The sequence below is a fragment of the Malaclemys terrapin genome, chromosome 2 (assembly GCF_027887155.1).
Source record: "Malaclemys terrapin pileata isolate rMalTer1 chromosome 2, rMalTer1.hap1, whole genome shotgun sequence".
NCBI classification, from domain to species: Eukaryota; Metazoa; Chordata; order Testudines; family Emydidae; genus Malaclemys; species Malaclemys terrapin.
Genome location: NC_071506.1, coordinates 223,260,152 through 223,288,103, shown reverse-complemented (window position 1 = coordinate 223,288,103; position 27,952 = coordinate 223,260,152). Strand labels below are relative to the sequence as shown.

At 39.0% G+C, this 27,952-nt stretch overlaps 1 protein-coding gene across 1 annotated transcript in view; it reads left to right on the top strand.

The window, feature by feature from the left end:
* Positions 1–27,952, top strand: part of CHN2 (chimerin 2) — a 211,629-nt gene that overhangs the window by 120,714 nt on the left and 62,963 nt on the right. Inside the window, exon 6 of the mRNA XM_054020062.1 lies at positions 305–590. Within this exon, the coding sequence (XP_053876037.1) occupies positions 305–590 (286 nt within the window). The remainder of the gene's footprint in view (positions 1–304; positions 591–27,952) is intronic.

Genomic DNA, 27,952 nt, shown 5'->3' with positions numbered 1-27,952 from the left:
ATAGCACTCCCCAGAATAGGCTTTTGTCAATCAGTATAAGCATTCCTCTGATGTGTTGTGCCAGCCCCTCAAGATGAGCACATACTGACTAACTGCACATATTTCTGGGTGGTGTTGCTTGTTAAACACTAGGTGGCTTAATCCTTCAGTCAGATCCACATGAGCACAATGAGGTTCTGTGGGATACTCATCCACACAGATCCATTTGCAATATTAGGACCTAAAAATGTATGTATAATCAGCAAGATTGTCTCCTGGTTGTTCTGATATTTTGTATTCCCTTTCTCTTCTTTTTTTTATGCAGGTTTGGTAATCAAACCTTAAACTACAGGCTTTTCTATGATGGGAAGCACTTTGTGGGGGAGAAAAGGTTTGAATCTATCCATGATTTGGTAACAGATGGCTTGATAACACTGTATATAGAAACCAAGGCTTCTGAGTATATTGCCAAAATGACCAAAAACCCCATCTATGAGCACATTGGATATGCTACTCTGCTTAGAGAAAAAGTATCCCGAAGGCTGAGCAGAACCAAAACTGAATCAAGAAAAGCTAGTGTAACAAGTGAAGAAAATACACCGGTTGAAAAGGTAACTATTAAGTATTAAATGGCAACCAATCTAATGCTTTCTTTATAGTCTATAATCTAAAAAGAAACAAGTGTTTACTTAATAATAATAATTAATAACTATTAATTTTGCTGTCATTAAAGTGTTCCTGAGCCATTGAAATGTTTATATCCTGTTAACTGACTGATAACTAATCATGTGTACTTGAAATTACTATTTAATTGGGGCTTTTGAAAAGATAATAAAAACTTCCCATCCACTACCAACACAAATGATTTTATGCATGTAGTGTGGGACCTGACTACCATAGAAACTGCTTTTCCTTATGCACCATCACAGTGGCTGGGACAAGCTGAGGTGTTCGCTTGTCCATGAGCATTCTAAAGTCATGGCATTCTCCGTGGCAGGTCCCAGACTGTGAAACTTGTGCCCATTGGCCATTCACCAGAGCTCAAGTTTGTTAGCTTCCAGTGCATGGTGCAAAGCTCCTCTTTTCTGCAAGTCCTTTGGTGAATGGGTCTGAAGTGGGGTATTGTCTTTGCCTTCTTTCTTTCTCTTTCTTTTTCTGAGTTAAAATGGATTTTTCTTGCCATCTCTCACTTGACCATATGCTACAGCAGTGTGTGAACTAGAACTTACTGACTTAATACTTTGAGAACTCCATCCGCTTAGTAATCAGGTAAAAAAATAATATTAAGAATTACACCATATATGATAAACACTTTTGTAAACAGTGATGTGTGAGTTTTCCCATTTCTAGGTGGACTGTGCACTAAGTATCCCAAACAAAACTTTCTTCCTGGTGCAGATGTTTTGGATGAATTAACTAATTCTCATTTGTGGGAGGACTGCTGCATCATGATTTAGATGATTTTAATGTTCAGTGAGATAGTTGATATTTGGGAAGCAGTGACTGTATTTGCTGGAAAATAACATGTATCACACATGTGAATATAGCAGAGATAATTATTTTCCTGATGCCTCTGTCTGTCCCACTGAAAGACATTTCCAGGCAAGTTACTTTCTGTGATGGGTTACATATCAGCGCTGACTGAACACTTACTGGTTTGCATTTCTGACACACAGTAAAACAGAAACAACAAAGAGTCTGGTGGCACCTTAAAGACTAACAGATTTATTTGGGCATAAGCTTTCGTGAGTAAAAACCTCACTTCTTCGGATGCATAGAGTGAAAGCTACAGATGCAGGCATTATATACAGACACATGGAGAGCAGGGAGTTACTTCACAAGTGGCGAACCAGTGTTGACCAGGCCAATTCAATCAGGGTGGATGTAGTCCACTCCCAATAATAGATGAGGAGGTGTCAATTCCAGGAGAGGAAAAGCTGCTTCTGTAGTGAGCCAGCCACTCCCAATCCCTATTCAAGCCCAGATTAATGGTGTTGAATTTGCAAATGAATTTTAGTTCTGCTGTTTCTCTTTGAAGTCTGTTTCTGAAGTTTTTTTGTTCAATGACAGTGACTTTTAAATCTGTGATAGAATGACCAGGGAGATTGAAGTGTTCACTTACTGGCTTGTGTATGTTACCATTCCTGATGTCCGATTTGTGTCCATTTATTCTTTTGCGGAGGGACTGTCCGGTTTGGCCAATGTACATGGCAGAGGGGCATTGCTGGCACATGATGGCATATATGACATTAGTGGATGTGCAGGTGAATGAGCCCCTGATGGTGTGGCTGATGTGGTTGGGTCCTCTGATGCTGTTGCCAGAGTAGATATGGGGACAGAGTAGGCAAATTGCAGCAGTTTAGGAATTGTTCTCCGTAGCAGTTCTTATTCTTGAATAAGATGAAGTGGCATCCAAACATAGTCATCCACAGTAGCAAATGAGTTGGATTAATAATGATGGATTTTTAATAAAGTCACACAGCCTGGAGAAGATCTTTGGACAATAGGGTTGTGAAAAAACCCTGATTTCAGATTCTATTTCAGCACAAATCCAGTGACAGTGATACAGTAGAACCTCAGAGTTCTGAACACCTCAGGAATGGAGGATGTTTGTGACTCTGAAATGTTTGCAACTCTGAACAAAATGTTTTGATTGTTCTTTCAAGTTTACAACTGAACATTGACTTAATGCAGCTTTGAAACTTTACTATGCAGAAGAAAAATACTGCTTTTAACCATCTTAATTTAAATGAAACAAGCAAAGAAACAATTTCCTTACCTTGTCAAATCTTTTTTTAAACTTCCCTTTTTTTTTTAGTAGTTTGTTTAACACAGTATTGTACAGTATTTCCATTTTTTTGTCTCTGCTACCTGATTGCATACTTCCTGTTCCAAATGAGGTATGCGGTTGACCAGTCGATTCGTAACTCTGGTGTTTGTATCTCTGAGGTTCTACTGTACTATTTGGAATAACTTAGATGGTGTTTTAAAAAACAAAATATGGAAACAACAGAATTTGGTCCAAATAAAAGATATTACCTCACCCACCTTGTCTCTTTAAGATATGGGAAGGAATTATAGAGAGACAAGGGTCCTGCTCATTCTGCTGATTCCTGGGATTGGATGCTGGTTGTTTTGGAATGCTAAATCAGGCACAAGAGTCTATATTTTGACTTGTTTGGGGTACAGTGAGCAAGATGAAGCAAAGTTTAGTACAGTATGACTTTTCTCTGTATGGGTGCGTCAGTAACACCCCTACAGACGGATGCCCTACAGATCATGCTCTGGAAACTAGCAGTTTTTTATGTTGAGAATATATTTGACAAACAGTATGTTGACTTTAAAACATTGGTATGTGCCATTAGTGTAATAACAGTAATCACTACAGTCTTAAATCCTAGACACATTCCTTAACTTATGGAAATATGGTATCTCTAATTAGAAACAAAACCAAAGCTATTAAAAATTTTTTAATCTTAATTGCAATTCTTGTCATATTTTTATTATTGAAAATCTGTGATTTTTCGTATGCTGCAATGCCCTTGAGCACTTCAAAGAGTTTTATTTTAATCTACTTATCTTTATAACTGATCATATTCTCTTTCATACTGGGACTTTGGCTGAAATTCTCAAGTTTTGGTGCTTAAGGTTAGGTACCTAAATAAAAATGGTCTTTCAGAGGTGCAAAGTGATGAGTGCTTGCTTAGCAGCTCTGAAAATTGGACTACTCTGATTTAGGGGCCTAAATATTAATTTGCACCTACATCTGAACATTTCTGAATTTGGGTCTGAGCCAACTCCCAGTGGAATCAATGGAAAAACTTCAATATGGGTAGGCTCGGGCCCTTTGTGTACTAAGACTCAGCTAAGTAAAAGGGGCGGGGGGAGGAGAGGGAGCAGGAGGAGGAGCTCCCGTCAGAATCCTTTTCTAGCTTTCAGGAGCAGGAGCCATCAATGCCAAAGAATGGGGGGGATGTGGGCTTCATGAGCAGCGGGGTTCAGGAGATACTGTTGCAGCAAAAGGGTGCCTGCTCTCTGTGTGACCCCAGGCATGCCCATAACAGGATAGAAGATTCCTCTACGCTCCCCCAGTGCTTTTAAATCTGAGACCCCCAACACGGAGGACTTGAGCTTTGCAGCAGACGCATTCATCCTTTGGTGGAAACCAGGTAGTATTTCCACCATGACCATCACATGCAGGTTTCCACCAGGGAAGGCTACTTTCCACCCCTATTCTATTCTGTCTATGTGTTGAGACACAGTGCCCATCACAGTGGCATCTGCTCATCACTACATTATTTGGACAAGTTGATGGGCAAAACTTCAATGATGGGTGGAGTTTGGAGGAGTACCTCCACCTATTTTTCCTCAGCCTGACTCCTGATAAAAAGGGATTGGGCTGTGAAATAAACCAGCAAAATATGAGTTTAGTTTTGTAGCAGCATAATAATAATATGCTAGATTCCCTTTGGCTTGCTTGGTTTATTTCGATGCTATACCTCAAAAAAAAATTTTTTTTTCAAGGAAAATTTCTTGGGGAAGTAATGGCTCATGGTTGGTTGTACAAAAGACTTTGCTTTTGTTTGGGATTTGTTGCATACCATTATAGATTCAAGGCATACGTCTCAGTTACAGATCAAAACCCACCCAAAGCACTAATAAAAGGTAGGCAACCAGAAAGAACTAAAGTAACATTCAGGTTGACATATTTCCATGAAGTAAATTACTTGACTTGTGTGTGAATATAATTGAATTTTGTACAAGATGAGTTTTCTTTGGCATTTTGGAGTGAACAGGTGAGGTGAAAGTTTTGAATAATTGAACTGTCTTATTTGATTGGCCTGCCTGGAATATTTTGAACATTTCTGAAATGCTTGGAAAGAAAATAGTGGAGAGGCTTTCATTATTTCCCCAAAAGGGCTTGAGAATTTGGCACAGTACAGGTTATACCCGAGTACTCATATTATAGATTAGGTTTTTTTGAAGTGAAATTTCACTTCATATTGATACCATTTCCAAAACTGTGAAACTGGTGCTCAAGGCATTCATTTCTTTAGTAGATTTGTTATGCTATTTAGGAGATCTATCCATTCTTTCTTGTCCTGTGTTGACAACAGAAATTATTAAACATCTCAGTCATTCCAGAAGCCCTTTTCCCCTTTGGGTAGGTCAATGGAAGGTTGTCACAGAGGCACTATCTAGAAAGAAGATTCACAAATTTGAATAGAATGACTTGGAATCGCCTGAGGTACCTGTCTACTCCCATGATGTGGATTCTTGGAGGTTGTAATTAGTGGAGTACTGCCCATTGCAGTACAAGAGAGGTGGTTCATATGCCAAATTAAGCTGTTTTTGTTTGTATATTTTTACGAATCATGTTTGGAGTAATCCCGAGAGACTGTTTACCTTTGAGATACCTGATAATGACTAAGTATCATGCAAACTTCTTTCTGTCTAACTGAGTAGTCATCCACTCGCCACATTTTATTATAGTGGGTTAAAACATGTTTAATCCAAATGGAGGTTAAATACTCTTTAAAATGAGGAAGATAGGGGATATAAATTCTGCAAGATACTGGTTTAGCAAAATAGGTAATAGTGACAGTCATTTTAACCTGTTTACTTGCATAGGGATTGTGAAACTGGTATTGCATGAAAAAATGAACAAACCCTTATTGGAACATTATATAATTGAGCATACTTAGGGTTCCTCTCCAACCCATACCGGGGATTGTGATTGCATATTCTGCATTTGTTCTGTTCATCATACACTCTTCACATTGGGCAAGTACAGAATATGCAATAGCAAGATGCAGATAAACAGCTCACAGTATGAATGCTGGAAGAAAAGTTTGCTTGCTATAAGCAATTAATCTTCTTTTAAAAGAAAAAAATACAGTAGTCATTCATTAATAAAATATATGGTTCTGAAATTGTGTATTGCCATGATCACAAGATAGTTTTTATTACTCTAAGCGTTCTGTATATTACTGCCAAGGAGAACATTTTTTCCTCTAATACTATACTGGTAGTACAAAATTTAGGAAAATATCTTCAAAAGGTTTTGCATTTCAAAATGGTGGCAATAAATGTAGGTGTCTCTTTCCATTGCAACTATCTATTTGATAGAGGACTAGTTGTAAGTAACTGCATTATTAGAATGTGTCTGCAAAGTTATAATGCCCAGTCTTCCTCTTGTTGCACGTGATGGCAATACACCTGTTGACTTCAATGAAAGTAGAATCAGGCTCAGTGTGTATAAGTCAATTCAAACATATGCATTGTTTGTATATGGAATGTTTGTTTGAGTCCAATCACAAAATGCCTACAGACTGCCCTATGATTATAGGCAATTGGTTAGATGTGCTTCTAACAATAAGGAGCCCACATAATCTGTGAGGAAAAACTTGGCATTTGGAACAAAGATCATGAAGGGCTGTGCTCAGAGATTTCATTAAACATCAGGATAGTAGCAATCCCTGATTGGTGCTCTGTTTCATAGAAGCTGAAATATTGCTGCTTGACATAGTAACCTTTTTACCCATTTTGCTGGAAGCAAGTATCAAGCATTTATGTGCAAATGACACAGCCCAAAATTAATATTGCAATAGGATTGAAGAGCTGAAATGACAATTATATTATGGAATCTGGAATGTCTTAGATTACCTCAGGAGAAAAAATCCCACAAAAATAATAGTGAGATAGATAAGACAGTTGTTCTTATTCAAGAACAGGTGACAAAAAAGGAAGAATAATTTTGCTGGAAAAAGTAATGGGTGCTATTGTGGTCATTAGTCATGCTGCTCTCACATGCCTTCCCACAGAAAATAATAAGGTAGTTTGAGAACAATATACCTCAGTCTCAAAGTATATTTGATTTTAGATGTAATCTGATTATGGAACTAGATCTCATTGAGATCAGTGTTTCATTACAATAAATCAGAATTAGCTGGAGATAGCCAAACTTTGGAAGCCTCTGGTTTGATTCAGTTTACAGAACATCCACACGTGCATTATTATTCAAAGCTCAGCTGACTCTTTTGAAAGGTTCTCCACCCAATCCTTCCACTCCTCTTCCCCCCCTCCCCCATTCCGTGGACTACTCCCAGGTCCCACTCCTGACCAACACTAAACAGGCCCTTCTGGCCTTCTCTTCCTTCTTTATCCTTTATTTTCTGCAGCCCCCTGCTAGCATGAGAGTCTATCACAGGATTCTAGCTGGTCTCTAGTGTCTCTGCTAGAACAGATGTCCGGATAGTAATTCATGTACATTGAGGATTTCTTTTCAGAAATGTCCCAGATTATGCTGTGTGTTTCTAACAGGGGGACCCTCCCAATCCCCCCGCCCCGCCTGTATAAGATTTGAACTGTTCTGCCAACCTGGAGCCACAACAGACTCTTTAAAAGACTGAGAGGGAGTGATCTTTACAAGATTGTACAGGAGGGAGGAGATGCCTACCTGAATCTGTCAAACCTTACAAAAGGTTCAGATGCAATTTGGGGAAGGAGCTGATTTTCAGAATGGCTTGCTAGCTTTGTCTTGGGTACTGTGACAATTCATGAAGAAATGAAAATCTGGTAACAGTGTGAATAAAGCCAGTTTCTCTAATTTTTAAAATAATTTTTGTTGCGCTAGTAAAATGTATAGAACTAATTTACATGTTAGGAGCAAAACAAAAACAGATACATGATAAGACATCTACAGTATATTAATCTAACATTACCAAGAAATTGATAGATCTCTCCTATGCAGAAGAAATAAGTGGCATAAATTGATATTGACTCAAACTAATGTCGTGGTATTGTGCAAGAGAAAAACGATCACTTTAAAATATGTTCTGCATAAAGGTAGTTACTAGTTTAGCTTTGAATTATGACGTTCCTAAGCTACCTCTATATATGTAACAAAACTCAGGTATAAGACTAAAATCTGTCAAAATTCCATTTTTTGAGGTCCGTCCCCAAATTCACCTTCGTCCAGTTTATCCTGCATCCCAGTTCTTAAGTCTTACTCACATTATTCTCCATTGCCATTCATCTTCCTCCAATGGAAAGTGGGTGTAAAATTCTACCAAATTAAAATGGTTTTGTTTCACACTCACTTTGCACATGTGTAAATCACTTCACAAAGTGTGGGATAAGGAGGAATCAGACCTGAGAAGGTCCTCACTCCCTACTCATATAAGAGCTGCTCCTGTGGGTGAGATTGCATTCACAACAGCTTCTACAAATATTTCTGTCTCATCAATACTACAACCATTTCAACACACAATACGTATGTGAACAATAACTTGTCTGAGGTTCTGATCCTGCAAAGGTCAAAGGATCTCCATGTGAGCAGAAGGGTCTGTGGATGCAGATCCCTTTGCAGGCTCTGGGCCAGAATAGCATTAGTTATTTGAGCCCAGCATATTGTTATAGTTCCTTAATTCCCCTCACCTCTTACTCTGAGCTACCTAGTAAGAAGGGTAAGTTAAAATGATGATAAAAACTGTGAAGACAAGCCATCAGCACCTCTTTTATTAGGGGTACATTGCCAACTACATATGCAAGTCCATGAAGTCCACTAGGGACTTTGCTGATGCTATTGATTTTTATATGGAGGACGCTCAATTACTACAGTGATGGGTGGCAATATAAAACCCTTAGACAGATATAGCCGTCAGCTGCATATCGTCCATGATTATAGTGCTGTTCCTCTGAGACCTAGTGAATAAGAGAGAGAATATTATTATTTTATTATATACAGTGACAGAAATGTATTTGGCATTTTTACAGCTGCCAGGAGCTTACAATCAAGCTTAAATATAAAAAAACAAATAGTGACTTTTTGGTGGGGGGCGGAGGTGGGATTAAGTTGTCTTTCCTTCTGCCTATCGTCATTACTACTGCTCTGCCTATAACAACAGTATTATAAAGAAATAGACACACTGGTACCTGGTACTGCAAGATGCTACACATGTATATCTAAGGCTGCAGAAAAATAGATCTATTATACTAGTTGAGAAATAATACAGTATATGATCATGCAGCCCTAATTATAGCATTTCCTGATTTGAGCACTTGAACATGCAACCTTAAGCTTTTCTTTACATATTTTTTTACGTTTAATATTCATTTAATATAGCTAGATTCTTCTTTCACATTACATTACAGGGTGTTAGAGGGGGTATGCATGCAGTAGTTTTAATAGTATATTAATTTTAGCAAGTCATGTTATATTTTCATTGTAGTCAAGATAATGTCTTATTGAAAACTTACTGATTCCACAGTTGGGTAGTGAATTGTTTTTTGCCTTTAATATAAACATCATGTTTTGCATTTTACCTGTTTTTTTTTTTTTGTTTTGTTTTCTTGTAAAACAAATATTTATTTTCATTGTCCCCGTGTGGCTGTGTGCATGCAGAAGTAGGGAAGCTTCTCTGAAGTCCTCTTCAGCATTCTTTAATCAGGCAAAACTCCCCAGTTTTTGCTGGCTCATAGATGTCAGTGCAGGGTTTGTCTCTGGTGCCTTAAGCTGAATCAGTGCTGTGATTATTCCTTCAGTCACTGTGCAAGTTCTAGGAAAGTTAATGTTACTTTATGTGCAACCACCCTTCACAAAGCTAACATAACAAAATGATAATGAGCCCAATCCAACGCCCATTGAAATTAATGGAAAGACTCCCACTGATTTCATTGTGCCTTCGATCAGGTTCAACGGGATGGGGGTGGGGGCTGTACTTGTAGTACAGGTATCTATATTGTTTTTATAAAAGTCTTTCTTAATCCAGTCTTTTAAAAAACTTAATCAAATAACACAAATGAGGTGTACCTTCCAAACCTAAACAAATCAGCTGTTGATAGATATTTCCTGAAGTCAAAATATCAAAATAATTCTGCAAGTAAACTGATACATCTACAGTGTTGGATTGTTTTTTTTTAAAGCTTCTAAGCACAACTCCATTAGCCATTGTTTACCTCTTCAAATACCAGCACCTTATCTGCCTCTGTGCTCCGTTGAACACCTATATCGATCTTTTCCTTTTGGCCTTTTTCTGTTTCAAACACATGAGTGATTAGAAAGATTCCTCAAAAAGTGAACTGTACATTATATGCAAATATGACTACATTGGTGGTTGTTAAAATGAAATGCATACTTAAGTCTTGAATTGTAAATGGTTCAATGCTATTAAAAATTGTATAAGCTAATTCCCATAATGACAAGGGTGACATGCACTGGGCAGCAGCCTCCAGCTTAAGCATTGCATTTGCTCAGTCAGTGGAAAGTAAAATGCAGCTTTGTAGCTAAAAATCCATATTTGACTATCGTGCATGAATATCTGGGACATTGTATATGACTATTCACTAAACTTTTACAAGTGTCCCTGAACTACTGCCTATTCAGTTTTAGGGCCAGATCCTCAGTTGGTGTAAATTGGCATAGCTCCATTAAAGTCATTAGAGCTACCCCAGTGTCCAACAGCTGAGGTTCCAGCAGTAGTGTCAAAATGAGCATGTTTGAACAATGGCTAATATTTAGATATTTCAGATTTTATTTTGAAAGCAAATATTGCCAATGACTTCTTTTTTTATTGTAACTTATTTGGCTATCCTGTAAGTATCTCAATATCTCCCTGATCCAACTCCTGTGCAGTTACTTATGAATAGTCTTAAACTGTATGATCTTTAATGTTGGCTTTCCATGGGGTCTTGCCATATTGACATTCATTTCACCACTTGCTAGATGTCCTGAGTTTTGGTCCTAAAAGATGCATGCCTAGTTCATCATATTGTGAACTGAGACTTTTTTAAAAACTCATGGTGCTTTAAACAACTATTGATAAAGTTTGGGGAAAGAGGAAAAAGTAAAAGTTCAAGAAAAGCAAAATGTAGTACAGGTACCGATTTTCAGAAAGGAAAGGAGTAAACCTGTTGCTTACTCTTCTGAAAGGCTTAGTCTTCTTCCTTAAGAAAAAGTTATACCATATTAATAGAAAAAATAACTAGGTATCTGATCCAATAGATCCTGTTTTTCAAAACGGTTGGCCCTACAGAGTAACAGAGCTGTGAACAGAAAGCAGCAAGTGTTTTTAAAGAATAAATATTGCAAGTCAGACTTGATTGTTTTGGGGTTTTTTGATAGAATAACAAAACTAGTAAATGAAAAGAAAGAAGCAGATACAATTGTGCATCATGTTGTTCTGTGTGTATGTATGTGTGTAATCTCTGGAAATTTATAAACTATCCATAACAACTCTAAGAGTATCTCCTGATCAGTATAATTATGCAGAAGCAATGGCTAACTTGTTAGATTTTATGCACTAGAGTATGGCCCAGGTCACAGTATACATTCCAGGCCACACACACGCAACATATCTACTACTTGTATTGGACTAGTCAAGATCTGTCTGTCCTTCTGAATCCATAGGAACAGATTGTAGTGTTTGAGCCACTTGCCACTATGGGGTGAGGAGGGAGAATGCTGCAGCAGCAGCCCCAGGAAGATTCTGGCTAGATAGAGCTCTAAGAAGGACACTTAAGGTCACTCTTTGAAAGACCCCTTCACTATCTACCTGTCCTTTCTTCCACCTTGGTTCTTATACTGATGCCTATCGCCATGGTACCTAGTCATCCCCATTCAGAAAGCTGGGGCTGCCACAGCCAGGAGCAGTGTTTCTGCTTCTGAAAATGATTGTGCCCAACCCTTATGCAGGGATGAAGAAGTGGAGAAAAGCTCATTGAGTCTTCTATCTCCTTCCTTCCCCCTGTGCACCCATGTGCAGATGGACACAATTTAGCTCATGGTATTGGTGATCCGTGCATAATGCCCACCTTTTATTAGTTAATCCAGATTTTTTAAGATTCTTGCTTCTCAAAGTGGAAACGTTGGCAGCCCTACTGCCATAATTGGTCTGTCACATGTTTAAAGAGACCTCTTTAAATTGCTAACCACAACTTTTGGCCTAGGAAGAGAATGCTAGATTGGGGAGTTTGGATTGATTGTACGGAAGAGGTGTAGTGCAAATCAGTCAGCCTTTAGGAAAGAGCCAAACAGTTGCAGAGGACATCCAGAGAAGAAGAAAGTGAGCAAGGAGGCCAATTTTGATAACAATACAAAAGTCTTTCTAGATAAATTTATTAACTCCCACATGATGCACAAGTCTGAATCTCCTATGTAATAGCTTTGTAAGAGTCAACTGAGATGACTTATGAATGAGATAAGGTGGGTGAGGTAATATCTTTTATTGGACTAACTTCTCCTGGCAAAAGAGAGAAGCTTTTGGGCTCCACAGAGCTCTTCTTCAGATCTGTGGAGCCTTGAAATCTCTCTTTTACCAACAGAAATTGGTTTAATAAGATATTACCTCATCTGCCCTGTCTGTCTCAGAATCCTGGGGTCAACACAGCTTCAACAACATTGCAGACATAATTAATGAATGTAATTGCACCAATTAAACACAAGGTGGCAGCTTTACTTAAGAGTTTTCACGGACTTTACTATTGCTTAATTCATTTATCAGTTGATACCAGTAGATGTCTGTCCATTAGCAGCATGGATCGTACAGATGCAAATATATGATTAATTGGAGTTGTGGCTACGTTACATTTGTACCAACAATCATCCCTCCACATAGCTTATTTCGCTCACCACTGTCCCTGCTTAAAATATAATGCTTTGACAAACAAGAATCGAAACAAACATATAGTGCTTTGCTTTGACCTTAAGGTCACTGTTCAACCTCAAAGTTGGTTCTAAATTAATATTTAGTTATTTAAAGATACTATGATCAGAGATGTGTATGGTAATCATCTCATGCAAGAATCCAGCCCCCAGATAGTTACTTAAACAGTGAGGGCAGTCACACACAGAGGCATTATTGTAGTTGATTTATTTCACTTGTTTGGAGGGTTGCATGTGTGAAGACATAAACTGTCCAAAACAGCTAAATGAAGGAGACTTACTTGCCCTCCTTAATTCACTTCACTGTGAAAGGAAGGTACAACTATTTGGTTTCCGATTGGATGTTTAAGATGGTGTGGTCTAGTAGATACAGCACAGTACTGTGAGTTGGGAGACATGTATTTTATTCCAGGCCTATTACTGATTCATGGTAACTCAGGAAAGCACTCAGCCTTCTTGTGCAACAGTTCCCTGTCTATTTAAAAATGAGAATAAATTAGCTTATCTTTGGAAAGTCTGTGCATAAAAACTGATAATAGGAAATTCTTTTTCATAGAGCGTGCAAACAGCCTGTGAAACTATTGCCACAATTATCACTAGGGCTTGGAGCTTAGCCAGATTCAAAAAGGATTGGTTATTTATATAGTAGAAGGAGTTAAAAATAACCGTTTTTTTTGTTGTTTGTTTGTTTGTTTGTTTTTTGGCAGGGATATATAGGCAGATACTTCAGGGCACAAGCCAACTTCCCATTAATGAGGATTAGGAAGAAACTCTCCTTGTAGGCAAATTACTCCAGATCTGCCTTCCGTAGGGGTTCTTGCCCCTGCTTCTGAAACAGTTGGTACTGGCCACTGTTGGAGAGAGGCTGCCGGGCTGGGTGCATCACTGTCTGTTCTAGTATGACAATTCCTATGTATCTACAGTCCAGAATAGTGTGGCTGCTTTATTAATATTCATCTTTTAAAAACAGGTTTGACAAAAGTATTTGATGTATGCAGTGCTGGCTCATACGAACAAAACAGGCTGCTCTATAAGGGAGTAGAATATTTAGGGCTAACCTGTGGCTTTGTCACACAGTGTGTATATGGGACAACATGTTTATTGTGCTGTCCCAGGAGCAGAATGGGAGGTAGACCCTGCTGTGGGAGAGGGTTAGAAGGGGACATACCCTGCAATAGCCCTGTGTCTGGCACAGCATACATTCCCTGGTGCTCTGGCGAAGGTACACTGGCCGTTGCTTTGGAAAGGCCTGGTCAAGGCTCTGCCCATTCCCCACTCCTTGCCTGGGGTGGGACATAGCTACCAGCTGACATAGGGGACTAAGAGGGTGTGAGGACTGAACATTTTCCACTTTGCTTGAGGACATCACAAACCTTAGAACTGATGTTCTCTCTGCATGAGAAACCAGAATGGTTCATATTACAAATAGGAATTTATGCCTGTTTTCAAGCATAGGCTTTTAGTTCATGTTCGGTAGGTTTTCTATGTGTATTATTTTACCAACTGATCAATAAAGCTGTAAGAAATGAAGGACCTTAGCAGACAAAGGCTAGAATACTGACAGTGAAATAACATCTGCTCCCCTTCACACACTCTTCACAGATCCCTAGTTGCTCCTAGAGCACAATGCTTGCTTGCCTTCATAAGACTGGTGTGTTTAAATATAGGTCTATGGAGAGAGTTCTGGGGCATTCCTGCTGTTATAAATAATCTCATTTTTAAGCTTTTTTTGTTAGGTACTAGAGAAAACATCTTCCTTCAATTCCATAGTAGTTCAATTAATCCAGTTTCCCAAATCCATCTGGTCTGTAATGCACTGACAAACTATCTGTCCAGCCAAATGGCTTTAGCTCTAGAGTTTAGAGCAGGACCAGTATGGCTGGAAATAAAATCTGCTGGCAGCAAAACAGCAGGATCAGAGCAAAGAGAATGTGCTTTAAATGACTGTGGTCTAGCCATCTGGTTACTTTTAGACCTTGAAGTAGTAGTAAAGAAGATTGTTAGTGTGTTTTCCACTTTACAATAAAGTGGCACAAGTTCTATTTGCTTAGTAATGTAAGTGGTACTTAGACCTTGTACTGTCTCTCTGCACTTAGTGAATTTCACACCAAAAGCATTAGACATGAGCAAGATTTTTGTATTTTTTTTTCCTACCAGTTGGGGTGTGTATAACATGCTCCCTTTTTTTTGCAATATGTACTAGGCACATGACATCATGATATGACCCATTATATTGACTGATTTGATGCCCTAACTTTTTTACCATCTATCAGGTAGAACTAACTTGACACTTTTGAACTACATATCTGTCAACGAGTTAGACTGAGTCCAGAATTCAGAGGTTTATTGATATAAGTAGAACATAACATTCCTTTGAACTACGGTTCAGTATTACACTTGAGAATGGAGTGTTATAGGGTTGGAGATAGTACTGTGTAGTGAATATTTATATGTACTCTACTTCAGAAGACTCCTTTGCAGTGCAAACAAATGCGACTCTGCAGCAGTTTTTAATTATGTTTGAGATAGAGAATTTCAAATAAAAAGAAAATGACCACATTTTAAATGTTTTCATATCTTATGGCCCATCTGCATTACACCTAAAATGTGAGTCCTTACTTTTAAATAAAGATAAACATATGAACATTCTGTAAATGAGGAATATGGGATTTTAAAAATTCTTTTAACCGAAACCTGCCATTTTCCATTGCATGTAATATTTGGGTTATACTTATCACCGTCTGCAAAATAAAAACAATATCAATTTTTCTTACCGGGGCAGCTAAGGTTTTGAATAGTAGTATTGTTACAAGTGCACACAAGAATCCAGCAAGGTCCCGATATATTAATTATTCTAATAATCACAGAAAAAAGTAAAGTATTCTGGTAGTTGCTACCAATTTCACATCAATATACAGACACCTAAAAAGCTAATTAACTGAATAACTAAAGTTATTCTTGAAGAACCAGCTGGAAATGTGTCTAAAAAACTAGCATCAGTGTTCTTATCTGCATACTATTGAAAACTCAGTTATTGAATATTAAATTCTGTGTCCTTGTCATAAGCAACAGACAGAAAGGAAGTCAATACTAAATATATTGAAAAGGGCAAATATAGTGCCCATCTATAAAAAGGGAAATAAGGACAACCTGGGGAATTACAGACCAGTCAGCTTAACTTCCATACCTAGAAAGATAATGGAGTAAATAATTAAGCAATCAATTTGCAAACACCTAGAAGATAATGAGGTGATAAATAGCAGTCAGCATGGATTTGCAAAGAACAAATCATGTCAAACCACCCTGATAGCTTTCTTTGACAGGGTAACCAGCCTTATGGATGGTGGGGAAGCAGTAGATGTGGTATATCTTGACTTTAGTAAGGATTTTGATACTGTCTTGCATGACCTTCTCATAAACAAACTAGGGAAATACAACCTAGATGGAGCTACTATAAGGTGGGTGCATAACTGGTTGGAAAATCATTCCCAGAGAGTAATCATCAGTGGTTCACAGTCATGCTGGAAGGGCATAACGAGTGGGGTCCTGCAGGGATCGGTTCTGGGTCCGGTTATGTTCAATATCTTCATCAATGATTTAGATAATGGCATAGAGAGTACACTTATAAAGTTTGTGGACATTACCAGTTTGTGGAGGGGTTGCAAGTGCTTTGGAAGATAGGATTAAAATTCAAAATGATCTGGACAAACTGGAGAAATGGTATGAAGTAAACAGGATGAAATTCAATAAGGACAAATGCAAAGTACTCCACTTAGGAAGGAACAATCAGTTCCACACCTACACAATGGGAAATAAGGAAGCAGTACTACAGAAAGGGATCTGGGGGTCATAGTGGGTCACAAGCTAAATATGAGTCAATAGTGTAATGCTGTTGCAAAAAAAGCAAACATCATTCTGGGATGTATTAGCAGGAGTATTGTAAGCAAGACCCGAGAAGTAGTTCTTCCGCTCTACTCCGCGCTGATTAGGCCTCAACTGGAGTATTGTGTCCAGTTCTGTGTCCAGGAAAAATGTGGACAAACTGGAGAAAGTCCAGAGAAGAGCAACAAAAATGATTAAAGGTCTGGAAAACAAGACCTCTGAAGGAAGATTGAAAAAATTGTGTTTGTTTAGTCTGGAAAAGAGAAGACTGAGAGAGGACACAACAGTTTTCAAATACATAAAAGGTTGTTACAAGGAGGAGGGAGGAAAAATTGTTGTTCTTAACCTTTGAAGATAGGACAAGAAGCAATAGGCTTAAATTGCAGCAAGGGTGGTTTAGGTTGGACATTAGGAAAAACTTCCTAACTGTCAAAGTGGTTAAGCACTGGAATAAATTGCCTAGGGAGGTTGTGGAATCTCCATCCTTGGAGATTTTTAAGAGCAGGTTAGACAAACACCTGGTCTAGATAATACTTAGTCCTGCCTTAAGTGCAGGGGACTAGACTAGATGACCTCTTGAGGTCCCTTCCAGTTCTGTGATTCTATGATCCATTGCAATAATGAGGATATATTTTTCATGAGACTCTTCCCATATTCTACTTGGACTGTAGTTTTGTTAATAATAGTCTTTTTTAGCTGCAAAACAGAAGTCAACAACTATGAACAGTTTTATAATAGCCCATGTGGGACAATGGAAAATTTTGGATTAGCTATGGGTAAATATCTTGTTGTTGTTATGTATTTCAAGATGCAATCCGTGGCCTTTTGGGGTATAATTACATTTTTCACTGGATATATAATTTAGTTTCTGGAATAACAAGCCAAAAGGTTATTTAGAATCAGAACTGACAACCAGGAAGCTGAAGTGCTGACATCAGTTTACCTCCTGACAGGTCTATAGCTCAAAGTACATTTAAAAAAAGTCAAGAAGCCTGGCAGAAAGGATTTTCAGCCCACATGTGGGTGCAGGTTCACAGCAGAATACCCATCACCCAACAGTCTGTTTTATTTTCAGTTTCATGATTGTTTTGTTTGCTCCCTTCAGATCTAATAGGAGTGCTTGTTGTGAATAGTGCCAGAGGACGGGCCCTTAATGTTGAAAAACCTATTTAACTTGCTCACTCTCATTTTTCATTTTATTGCTAGAGTATAGGACTCTATTAAATATTCAGTAATAGTGTCACACTGATTTTTCTCTCTTCATCGTCCCTCCCTCCAAGTCAGTGATCCTGTTACCTAGCAAACTGAAAACCTGAGAGTTATTGCTATAGTTCTGTACTTACTGTGACTGAGCCAAAAATGCCAGAGATTTTACTTTATTTTTTGGCATGGTATTCTTCACTTCCTATCTTTTATGGATGTATAGATTTCTATACCTTGTTAAGTAGCTGCTGCATTTCAGTAGTGAGTGAGGTTATTCCTGTGGGCCTGATTTTTATTGGGGCCTTGTCCCAACTTTTGTTGCATGTGCACAAGTTTACACAAATAGTTTTACATATGAAAATTCTCTTGCCTGTGCATACAGACACTAGGGCTGGAAAAGGGCAGATGTGCGAAGGTGTACACACAAAGGGGAGCTCAGGATCAGTGCCAGTATCTTTTTAGAGTGGTAAATCTCCACAGTGCTTGGGGATTCTTAGTGCTGAATGTGCTATGTAAATATGTGATTGCAATGATTTAAGTTATTTAGAATGCTGATATATCTAACCTGAGGTGCAATTGTTTTTCTTATTTAGTTACATTTAAACAAAATACTTGAAGAGGTTTTTTATCTGTGTCTGAGGAACATGAGCCCTGTTCTGCTGATAACTTCAATGGGAGTTTTATGTGCAGTTTGGCAGGACTAGGTTTTAAATTGGCACTAAAAAAACAAGGCCAGTTAGGTTTTCAGAGAAATTATTTTGTCTCTGAATCTAGCTGACCCAAGCACCTGTGATAGATGAGATGGCATACAAAATTGAAATGTAGAATCTCCAGCAACTTTTCTTCTTGTTGTGCCTCTTTACCAATTTCAGTGGCAGATACTGACAGAAAAGACAATTACTATGAGAAGGCTGGAGACAGCCATTGGTAGTATATCTAATGAACCTTTCTAGTAGAAAACTGTAAAACTATACACTCTATTTATGCTGGGCAATTCACAGCCTCCGTCATCAAAGATTCTGTTTTATTACTACATCAAAGACCATGATGCTTTAAGGCTTGATCATGACTTCCCATAGCATTTAGAGCAGTCTTGAATCTATTGAATCTCATTAGATTAAACAACCTTTCTACAAGCATCTTTAAATGTAATATTAGAGCAAATCCAAAATACATAACTCTAGAACTGTTCCTAGATTTATTTTTCTAAAGCATTGTACAAATAATAACGAATCTTCATTAAGACCTTTGTGAGGTAAGCACATTACCTTCATTTAAGAATGGCAAAATTGAGACCGTATAAGTGACTTGGCCAAAGTCACACAGTCGGTCAGTAGCAGAGTCTCCGTTAGCACACAGGAGATTTGGGCTCCTAATACTATTCTAATTCACTAAGACCACACTGTCTCATACTTAAATGTTTTAGATCAAAGAGCTATTCAATGTGATATCTTGCATTGTATGGCATTTTCACTTGCAACCTACCTAACCTCATCTTGGGTATATCTCCAGTGATGGTGCTGCAACCGGTATTTCCTTTTTAGCCCAAACTTCTCCTTCCTTTGCTTTGGGCTATTTCCTTCAAGGTTATCTTTCCTGTTTATATTGCTTTCCTCTTCTCATAGAGCCAAGCTTGAGAGCTTTTGGTGATGTAATAAAGGAACTCAGGGAACTGGTTTGGCAAAGGTGGCTTTCCCACCCAACAGCTGATGAGTCTTTTAAAATTATGGCCTCTAGGAAAAATGTTAAGGGAGTGGCTAGATTCAATCAGATGAAAATTGAAAGATTTTAAAATAAGGAAACTGTGTTGGATCTACAGACCATTGTGGTTTGTATAGGAAAAGTGTGTGTGTGTGTAAAATGATACAAAATATGTATTCTTTTTTATTTTGTTCTATTTTCAGTCTTTACTGATCTGTCCCTCTGACTTCTTAAAAAACAGCAGCAACCCAGTTGTAACTTCAGAAGAGGTTCCTGCTGCTCAGCTCACCAGTCACAGCAATGAGAAACTTAGTTTTACCTTTCAGCAGCTATCGCTGCTGCCATCTCCACCTACCCTTCTCCTTCTCGTGGTAGGTTGAGCCCAAAGAGATGAGGTTTAGTGATTTTAATCAGCCCTTCTCCATTCCCGAGCTGAAGGATAGTAAGTATCTGGGCAAGACTCAAGGGACACTATGAAGCCCCATATGTCTAACTTCTGCCATTGCTCACTTTGACTTTTCCCTGCAGGGTGTGGACGGGGAGGAGAGGAAGTGGGAGTAACAACCACTCTTCCTCAGAACAAGAGCTGCTGGGTTACTGATTCCCATGTTGGAAAAGAAGCCACTCCCTGTGTTAGCCTGCCACCATCCCTCTTCAGCAGAGTAGGACCTCTGGGCAGGCGGAGAAGGAGCCACTCTACTACCACAGCCTTGTAGCAGATGAAGAGTGATCTGCCTGCTCAGCCTTTGGGGAAGAATTGGCAGCCAGGTGTTCCCTCCTTTTTCTCACTCCTGGGTAGGCAGCAATACATAGCCTAGTACTCACATAAGGAGATGATCTATAGCTCCATTTGGTATCACTCCTTTCCATTTCTGGGGAATTAGGATTGTGCTGGCAGCAGTTCCTGCAGGATACATCATTGCTGCTTCCAGGTTATTCCCACCATCTAGATATAGTCCTTCAGCATCATGATCCAGTCCCCATTCTGCAACCCAAAGCCCTCCTCTGGTCTGAGTTGCTGAGGGAAAGAAAGGGTAATCTTTGGAATAAAGTGGCATTTTTCAGGTTTACCCGAGTTCCATGGAAATAGAGAAGCACCATCAGTTAGAAACTGAAGTTCCTATTACTTCTACTAGGGAACAGAGCAGCAAGATCCTCTTCTGATATATTACAGCAGCTACTAAAAACCAAAGAGGATAGAGGAGTAAACACAGAATTTATAACAAATCCCAAGATATGCCCTTATACATCCAGTGACATTACATTTCTATACATCCATCTGCTGTATAGAAATACCTTTTTTCCCTGTGTTTCTCCTTCGGTCAATACCTTTCGGTACCCACGCAGAAAAATCCTCCTGTAAAACACTCCATACCACCTTTGTTTCCTCATTATTTCCCATCTTCCCTTCCCAGGACAAGAAAAAGTCTTTCTCTTGGCTTGTACCCACTTTATGCATCTTCAAAAATTCCACTACAGATACTCTGGTGTCTACCAAAGGAACGTCAGCACCGCAAAAGAAAACAGTCACGTTCCACCACAGCACAGAAGATGCAGCAAGAACCAGCAGCAAAGTGGCTAATGGAAGTCCTTTAGCAAAAATTTGCAATGCTTTGAAAATGTAGAGGTTAAACTGCAGGCTCACCTGGAAGAACAAATATTCTAAATAGAATTGTTCTTGGCCAATATAGTACTCTTGGTACTGCTTGTTTAGGAAAGAAAGGGATTGAAATTCTCATTTTTTTTAAATAATTAGGTTCTAAATTTCAGAAGCAAAGCCACCCATAGAGACACACAGAGCTTTGCATCATTATAAGTGCAAAAGTAGTTGTAAAACGGAGTATTTAAGAATCTCTGGGTTTTTTTGCCAATATGAACATACCCAATGTCATAATATGTGTTTTACCCTGATGTTTTAGCATCCATGCAAGCTACTTTATTGCAGTGGTTCCCCAGTTCTGCCACCAATGCCACACAGACCATTTACTGGTGTTACATAGAGAGGTGGCTAGTCATATGGCATCGCCTCATCTTATAACAATACATTGTGTTAAAGATGGCTAAAAATATGGTAAGCACTGTCCTAACTTCACTGCTCCATGTGAGCAACTGCTGCAGTTGATGGCAATTACTGTTAGTTGATGCTTATTGGGTGGGGATGTGGTCTGCACCATTGCAAATGAGGGGAGTTGATCCATAAAACAAATGCACTGTTCAGACGAGATCCATGCTACGAAAAAGCCTGGGGAATCTCTGCTCTGAGGGTCTCATTTAAGCCTACAAGGAGCAGGCTGCTTGCAGCATGAGGAAGTCTGCTCCAGAAGCAGGTGGCTGTCCGAAGGGGCACCCAAAACCAGCTGCTGCCATTTGAATAGGCTGAGGGAAAGTTGTTCCCTCACCCACTGCTAATGCTCCTTGTTTACCTGGGGAATGAAGGTGGCTCCCAGTCTGCCCACACTGACTCCTTTTTGGGTAGTCTAGGAAGGAGGGGGCACCCCCTTTCCTTGTCTGGGTAGTTGGGAGTGGGGCACTGCACCTGCCACTCCAAGGTTGGTTAGGGACATCCGCACCTCCTGGTGTATAGGATCCAGTGGAGGAGCTTATCTCCTGGAGCAGAGGTCCCAGCAAGGTGGCCCCACTACTACTACTACTCCTAGAAGACTATTCCAGATTGATTACATTATAGGTTGTGTGGTGTAGGTAGGCTGCCTGACATGATCCATTAAAAGACCCTGTTTTCAGCTGCTTATAACTTTGCCCAACTTCAGCCATTTGGGCTGAAGTTTTCCATCTCAGTTGTCTGCCCCAGGATGAATTTTGGGGGGAAATTTTCAGCAAAAACAGCTCCTCTGTTTATCAGAGTAACGTTAAAGAAAAACACATTATTTTGCCTTTGTTAAAAAATTCTTATAATGAGGGCTGATTGGGAATCTTTTCACAAATTTCTCATTTTGAAAAGTTTCAAATAAAAGTTTCAGAAGTGTTGAAATAGGCTGTTTTGACATTTTCTGAACAAAATGTTCTGTGTTTTTTGGTTCAAAATGACAGTTTGTTTTGAAATTTAAATTTAGCTAAATTGTTAAATTAAAATGTCAAAATAAAAATGAAATGTTTTGAAATAATCAAAATGATATGATTAGTTTGAGCCAAATTGAATTTTTTTTCAGTTTGTGAAAAATTTTGAGATTTTGATATGTCATCCCAATTTAGGAGAGGAAAATATTTTGATATCTTGAAAATGTTCCCAGGATGGGAAACCTGTTTCCCGCCCAGCTATACTTACAGCTATTTCATTGAGAAGCTTTTGCATCTCCATGCTTTTGAGCACGGTTTGAAAATTGGCCGTGGGATGGCTTTTCTGTGTCACATGTGATTTTTGCCAGTCCTGTGAAAAAATCAACCCAAATTTGACCAAGTTGTAAGCTTTTGAAAAATTCCAGTTTGCACATGCTCAGTAGAGACTGGTTAGTTTGGTAACTAAATTATCCAAAAATTCCATCTGCACTGAAGATGTTCAGTCCGGCCTCCTGCAATTTTTTTGGCCTGTAATTGCTTTTTCAGGTTGCTGCAGCACCAGAACTGACGGTAGGGAGAGTCTCTCGCTATTGTTCTCATTGGTCCCTCTAATGGCACCCAGGCAGCAAGGAGGAGGAGGAAACTCTCTGATTGAAATGAGGAAGAGTGGAACTAGGCCAAGAGGACAGGAAGGGGGTAGACTGGCATACAGATCTTGAGGGAACTGGGATGAGGATGGAACGCTGGGGAAGGGACTAAGAGCTGGGGCATAAAGAGGGTATAGGATCTGGGATGTGGAACTGAGTAGCAAGAGAGACTGGGACAAAGAGCTGAGCGGTGTTGCAGGGGCATTGGGACACAAGCAGTCTAGAGGCACCATGGGCAGAAGGAGTCAGGTGTGGGGAGGAGGCAGTGAAAACGGTGCAATCTTAATTCATTCCCTGTGTGCATTCGCATTATGATATACGATCACGTAATTAAAGAGTGTATTTTTTTCCACCGGACCCTTACCTCATTCAGTGCACAGGATGGATGATGCTCAGGTAGTGAATTAGGGTTGTGTGGTTAATAAGCCTCCGATGTCATTTGTTGTGAAGCTGGAAGGTGCACAGTGAATGAGGTAGGGGATTGCAGGAAGAAAAGGATGATCTCAAGGTTCAGGGGAATGAATGCTGCATAGAGAATTGGAATCTATCCCTGCCTCTGCCACAATGTTACTGTTTGATGCTGGCCAAGTTACTTAACCAAACTTTTCACAGGTGGATACTAATTATGTGTTCCTCCTTTTCTGAATGCCCACATTGAGATCCTGGGATCTGATTTCCAGTAGTGCTGAGCCTTCAGAACTACAGCTGAAGTCAATGGGAGCTGTTCTCTGAACATATAAAGTGCTATAAAATGCTAAATTCTCTGAAAAATTATGCCCCAGGTTTTCAGATAGGAAGTGCAATGTTAGTGGACACTTTTGACATTAATCTCTCTGCTTCAGTTCCCAACCTGTAAAATGGGGATATTCTCACCCAGCCCCATAAATGAATTAATGTTTGTGAAGTACTCCGATATAGTAGTGATGAGTGCCATAGAAAGGCCCATGAGGAAACTAGTAATGCTCTGTTCAGAACAGGGTTTGGATGGTGTGAATACATACATTGAATAATGAGGCTAATGAGCAGCTATTCAGTATTTCATTTTTAGTGAGGACTGTCCATCCTGTACACTGAATGAGGCAGAAGTGCTGTGGAAAAAATAGTCTTTCATTACATGATCACAAACTATCTTAATGCATAAGTGGTTGAATTAAGGTAGATTTTTTTGGATGTACAGCCAATCGTAAAATCCTGCCCACATCAAGTCAATTTCAAAACTCTCAGACTTCAGTGGGACCCAGGATGCCACTCTAGGTCTGCAAAGTAAATAGGAAATTATTTTTTTAACTTTGCTTTGCAAAAATGTACTGGCTTGACAGTGAGTAATCAGCTGTTCATTGAGTGCTCAACAGCATGATTTTGGAAAACAGCCCCGGTCTATTTCATTAACCATTGGAAAGAAACAAAAGAAATAGGAAGTGTTTGTGGTTTTAGATCAAAATGTGACTGAATATACCATTTCTTACCACTAGGACAGAGGCCTGCCAGCTTCATGGCTGACACAGGCATAATTTTGAGTCCTATTATTGTAATAAAAAGGGAGGGAAATGAATATTACGCAGACCTCTTTCTCAGAAAATGCTTCCTCCATTAGACAAAACATATCCCTTCTGTGGTCAGTTACTTTCCATCAGCCACAGGCAGGAGTCTTGCTGATATGCTGAGAATTCTTATTAACATTTCCTCCTTACTATTAATAGTTATTATGGGTAAAGGTCCTAGTGTGTACTAGACACTTTACAAACAAATAAGGGGACAAGGTACTTGCCCTGGGCAGAGGGAACTTGCAGTCAGTAGGTGTTTTCCTGAAGTAAAATGAATATCGCTGGGCCATTTTATTTATTTATTATTATTTTTAAGGATTTATCCAGCATGCATAGCCTTAGTAGTTACTGCAGATGTTGTTTTCCAAAAGTTAGAAATGTCATAGGCAACCCACAATGGAATGCAAATATGACCATGGGTATGTTAAGAATTAGATTTTTGAGTAAACCAAAAAGGAAACCCTAACAACCAAGAAAACAACCTCAGAAGTTAAACCAAACAGATGTACCTTTATAATTCCCTGTGGGTTGCCAAACTCCAGCTCTAGAAAACCACGAAAGGGACTAAATTCCAAACATAGGGAGCCAGTAATGAGAAGTTCCCACTGCCAATCCAGAGGAGTTCCACCCTGAAAACTGACAGAGTATTGTCACTTATTTTAATTGTCATGTTAGGACAAAGAGTGAGGTATAACTGCACTTTAAAATTAAAAGGAAACTAGAACGGAGAGTTCTTCAGCACAGATGGTCAGTGCTTACAGCAGCCCACTCCCACTGAAGAGGCTGACAACTACATTTTGTATCGTACGGATCTTCAAGTTAGCCTTCAAGGTTTAGCCCTAAGCAAAGCACATTAATTTAGTTCAGCTTGCAGGTGACCAAGGCATGGATGATCTTTGCAAAGTCTACTTTAGAGAGGAAATTTCACAACCTCATGGCCAGATTAAATGAAATAAGATGTTATGGGCCAAAGTTTTTACCTGACAGTCCAGGTACAGTATTGGTGGAGAAAAAAAAAACATTTTGGCAAAAGCCACATATGCACCCTCAATAGACAAAATTAGGTGTTGATCCACAACACCTGTGTCTTAGTTATTACACCTCTTCCACCCTGTACACTAACTGACAGAGGGATTCTGTAGAAAATAAACTCTGCAGTACATTTAAAGTCTGTCTCATCATGCACACAAAGTTTTTACCTGACAGTCCAGGTGCAGTATTGGTGGAGAAAAAAAAAACATTTTGGAAAAAGCCACATATGCACCCTCGATAGACAGTGCAGCACCACCGCTGCCCTGTTCCACCATATGCTTCCAGTGACTCTCAGCACAAACAGTAGAATGCAACCGCATGCTTCTGCTAATTCTCAATACAAGCACTAGCATCTAGAGCTAACACTGTTTTAATATTACATTTTCTAATATCTCTTTCCAACACCCTCTGGTATTTCAAAAGTACAGTGGAACACTGAGGGTGGCACTCTGAGTTAGTGCCATGTCTTTTTTTTTATCTTTGGAGACTTGGTTCAACAATGAATTAAATACAAATGAAAAATTTATTCAGTGCTTTCAAACTGCCATGCATAGCCTCACATATCCAGTCCAGATTAAAAAAAATTGATTCTATTAAGTAAATATAAAATCATTATAACAATCAGATTTTGTTAATCTGAAACTCGTTATCTGAATGTTTCTGATATTCCATGAGACATTCAGATGGTCATAGTTTACCTGTACACAGTTTGGCAATGTTACATCAATCTAGCAACCTCTGCTTTAGAGAGGCCCAAGACTCTTGGTAGCCTGGGAGTTGGAAATAAGGATGAATGTTCTTCGGCAGATCCATGGGGGCACAAGCTATGCATGGCTTTACCTGGCACAATTGGTCCTTCACTTTCATTAGCCCTTTACTAAATTTAACAACTGTATCCAACTAATTAAAAATACATATACTATTGTGCTGTGCAAGTCTATGAATTAAAGTACTGAAACGCTATATTATATGGGCATAATAGTGCATAAATAGTAATACTCTTATTATACTTGGTTTTTCAAATAGATTGGTGGTGCAGCATTACACGGACTAAGCCTCCCTGGATGTTGTACAATGAATGAAACAGCTGTTCAATATTTATTTTTATCTTCACTGTTGAGCGAGAGGACCCCCTGTTTGTTCATTACACAGTCCTGGGCTCATTTATTGCACGCTGTCTGTCCTGTCCTAAGAGCCCAGATATGAGCTCAGTCAAAATTAGGTGTTGATCCACAACATTACAGTGTACAGGATGGAAGAGGTCTTAATCATTACACCTCTTCCACCCTGTACACTAACTGACAGAGGGATTCTGTAGAAAATAAACTCTGCGGTACATTTAAAGTCTGTCTCATCATGCACACAAGGGGACAGAGTTCAGGTTGCACAAGTAGCCTTAACTTAGGCATTTCCTGATTTCTGAATGCTTCACTTTACAACCTTACAGTAGTTTTTTTAAATTTTAGTTTCCTAAGTTAAAACAAATAAGGAAACCGACATTCTGTGATATGGAAGTACAGCATTTTTTAGACAGCAGTGCCACTCAATATTGTCTAAACCTTTTTTTGGTCGAAGTTCCAAAAAGCTTTAGCCAACGAAAAGTTACCCTGAAAGGTAAATGTTTGTCAAAGTTATAAGCAACTGAAAAGGCTGTTTTCAGATGAAAATGTTAGGCAACTTTAACTGTGGCTGTCAGTATAGTCTCCAGCAATATTTCCTCTCATTTATAAATTCATATTTCATGACCATACATATGTGGTGTGGACTTGAGCTTTTACAGCAGCAAGGTTTGTTTCCCAAGTAGGCTGGGGTTTGTCAGGAATTACAGCTGAGGGTTTCTGATTATAAAATATTTAAAGTTCCCAATTGAAGGGAAATTCTAGGCTTTAACAAACAGGCTAAACAAATTTTCTGTTTTTCAGTTTATAAAAGGGTTGGGGCTTTTTTTTACTAGAGCCAATCGATTTTCTGAAGAAATAGGGGGGGTTGGTTACTGTGGGTGAAACACTGACTGTGGGCAAAATCTGACTGAAAGGCATATTCCTCAGTGAATTGGAAGCAGGGTTCTCCCTTCCCCCCCTCTTTTTACTTCACATGTTAATCACTTCATCACTAAACTCATGTTAGTCAGTTCTTAAAGGAATTTTAAGTATTTCATCTAATATACTTTTCAGAACACTATGAAATACTTTTTGGTATTCTAGTGCTGGGTCCTTCCCGCCAGTGTTTGTAATTTTTCATTAAAACCTTGAAAATAAAATGTCTTGTTCTTGAAGGGTTTTTTT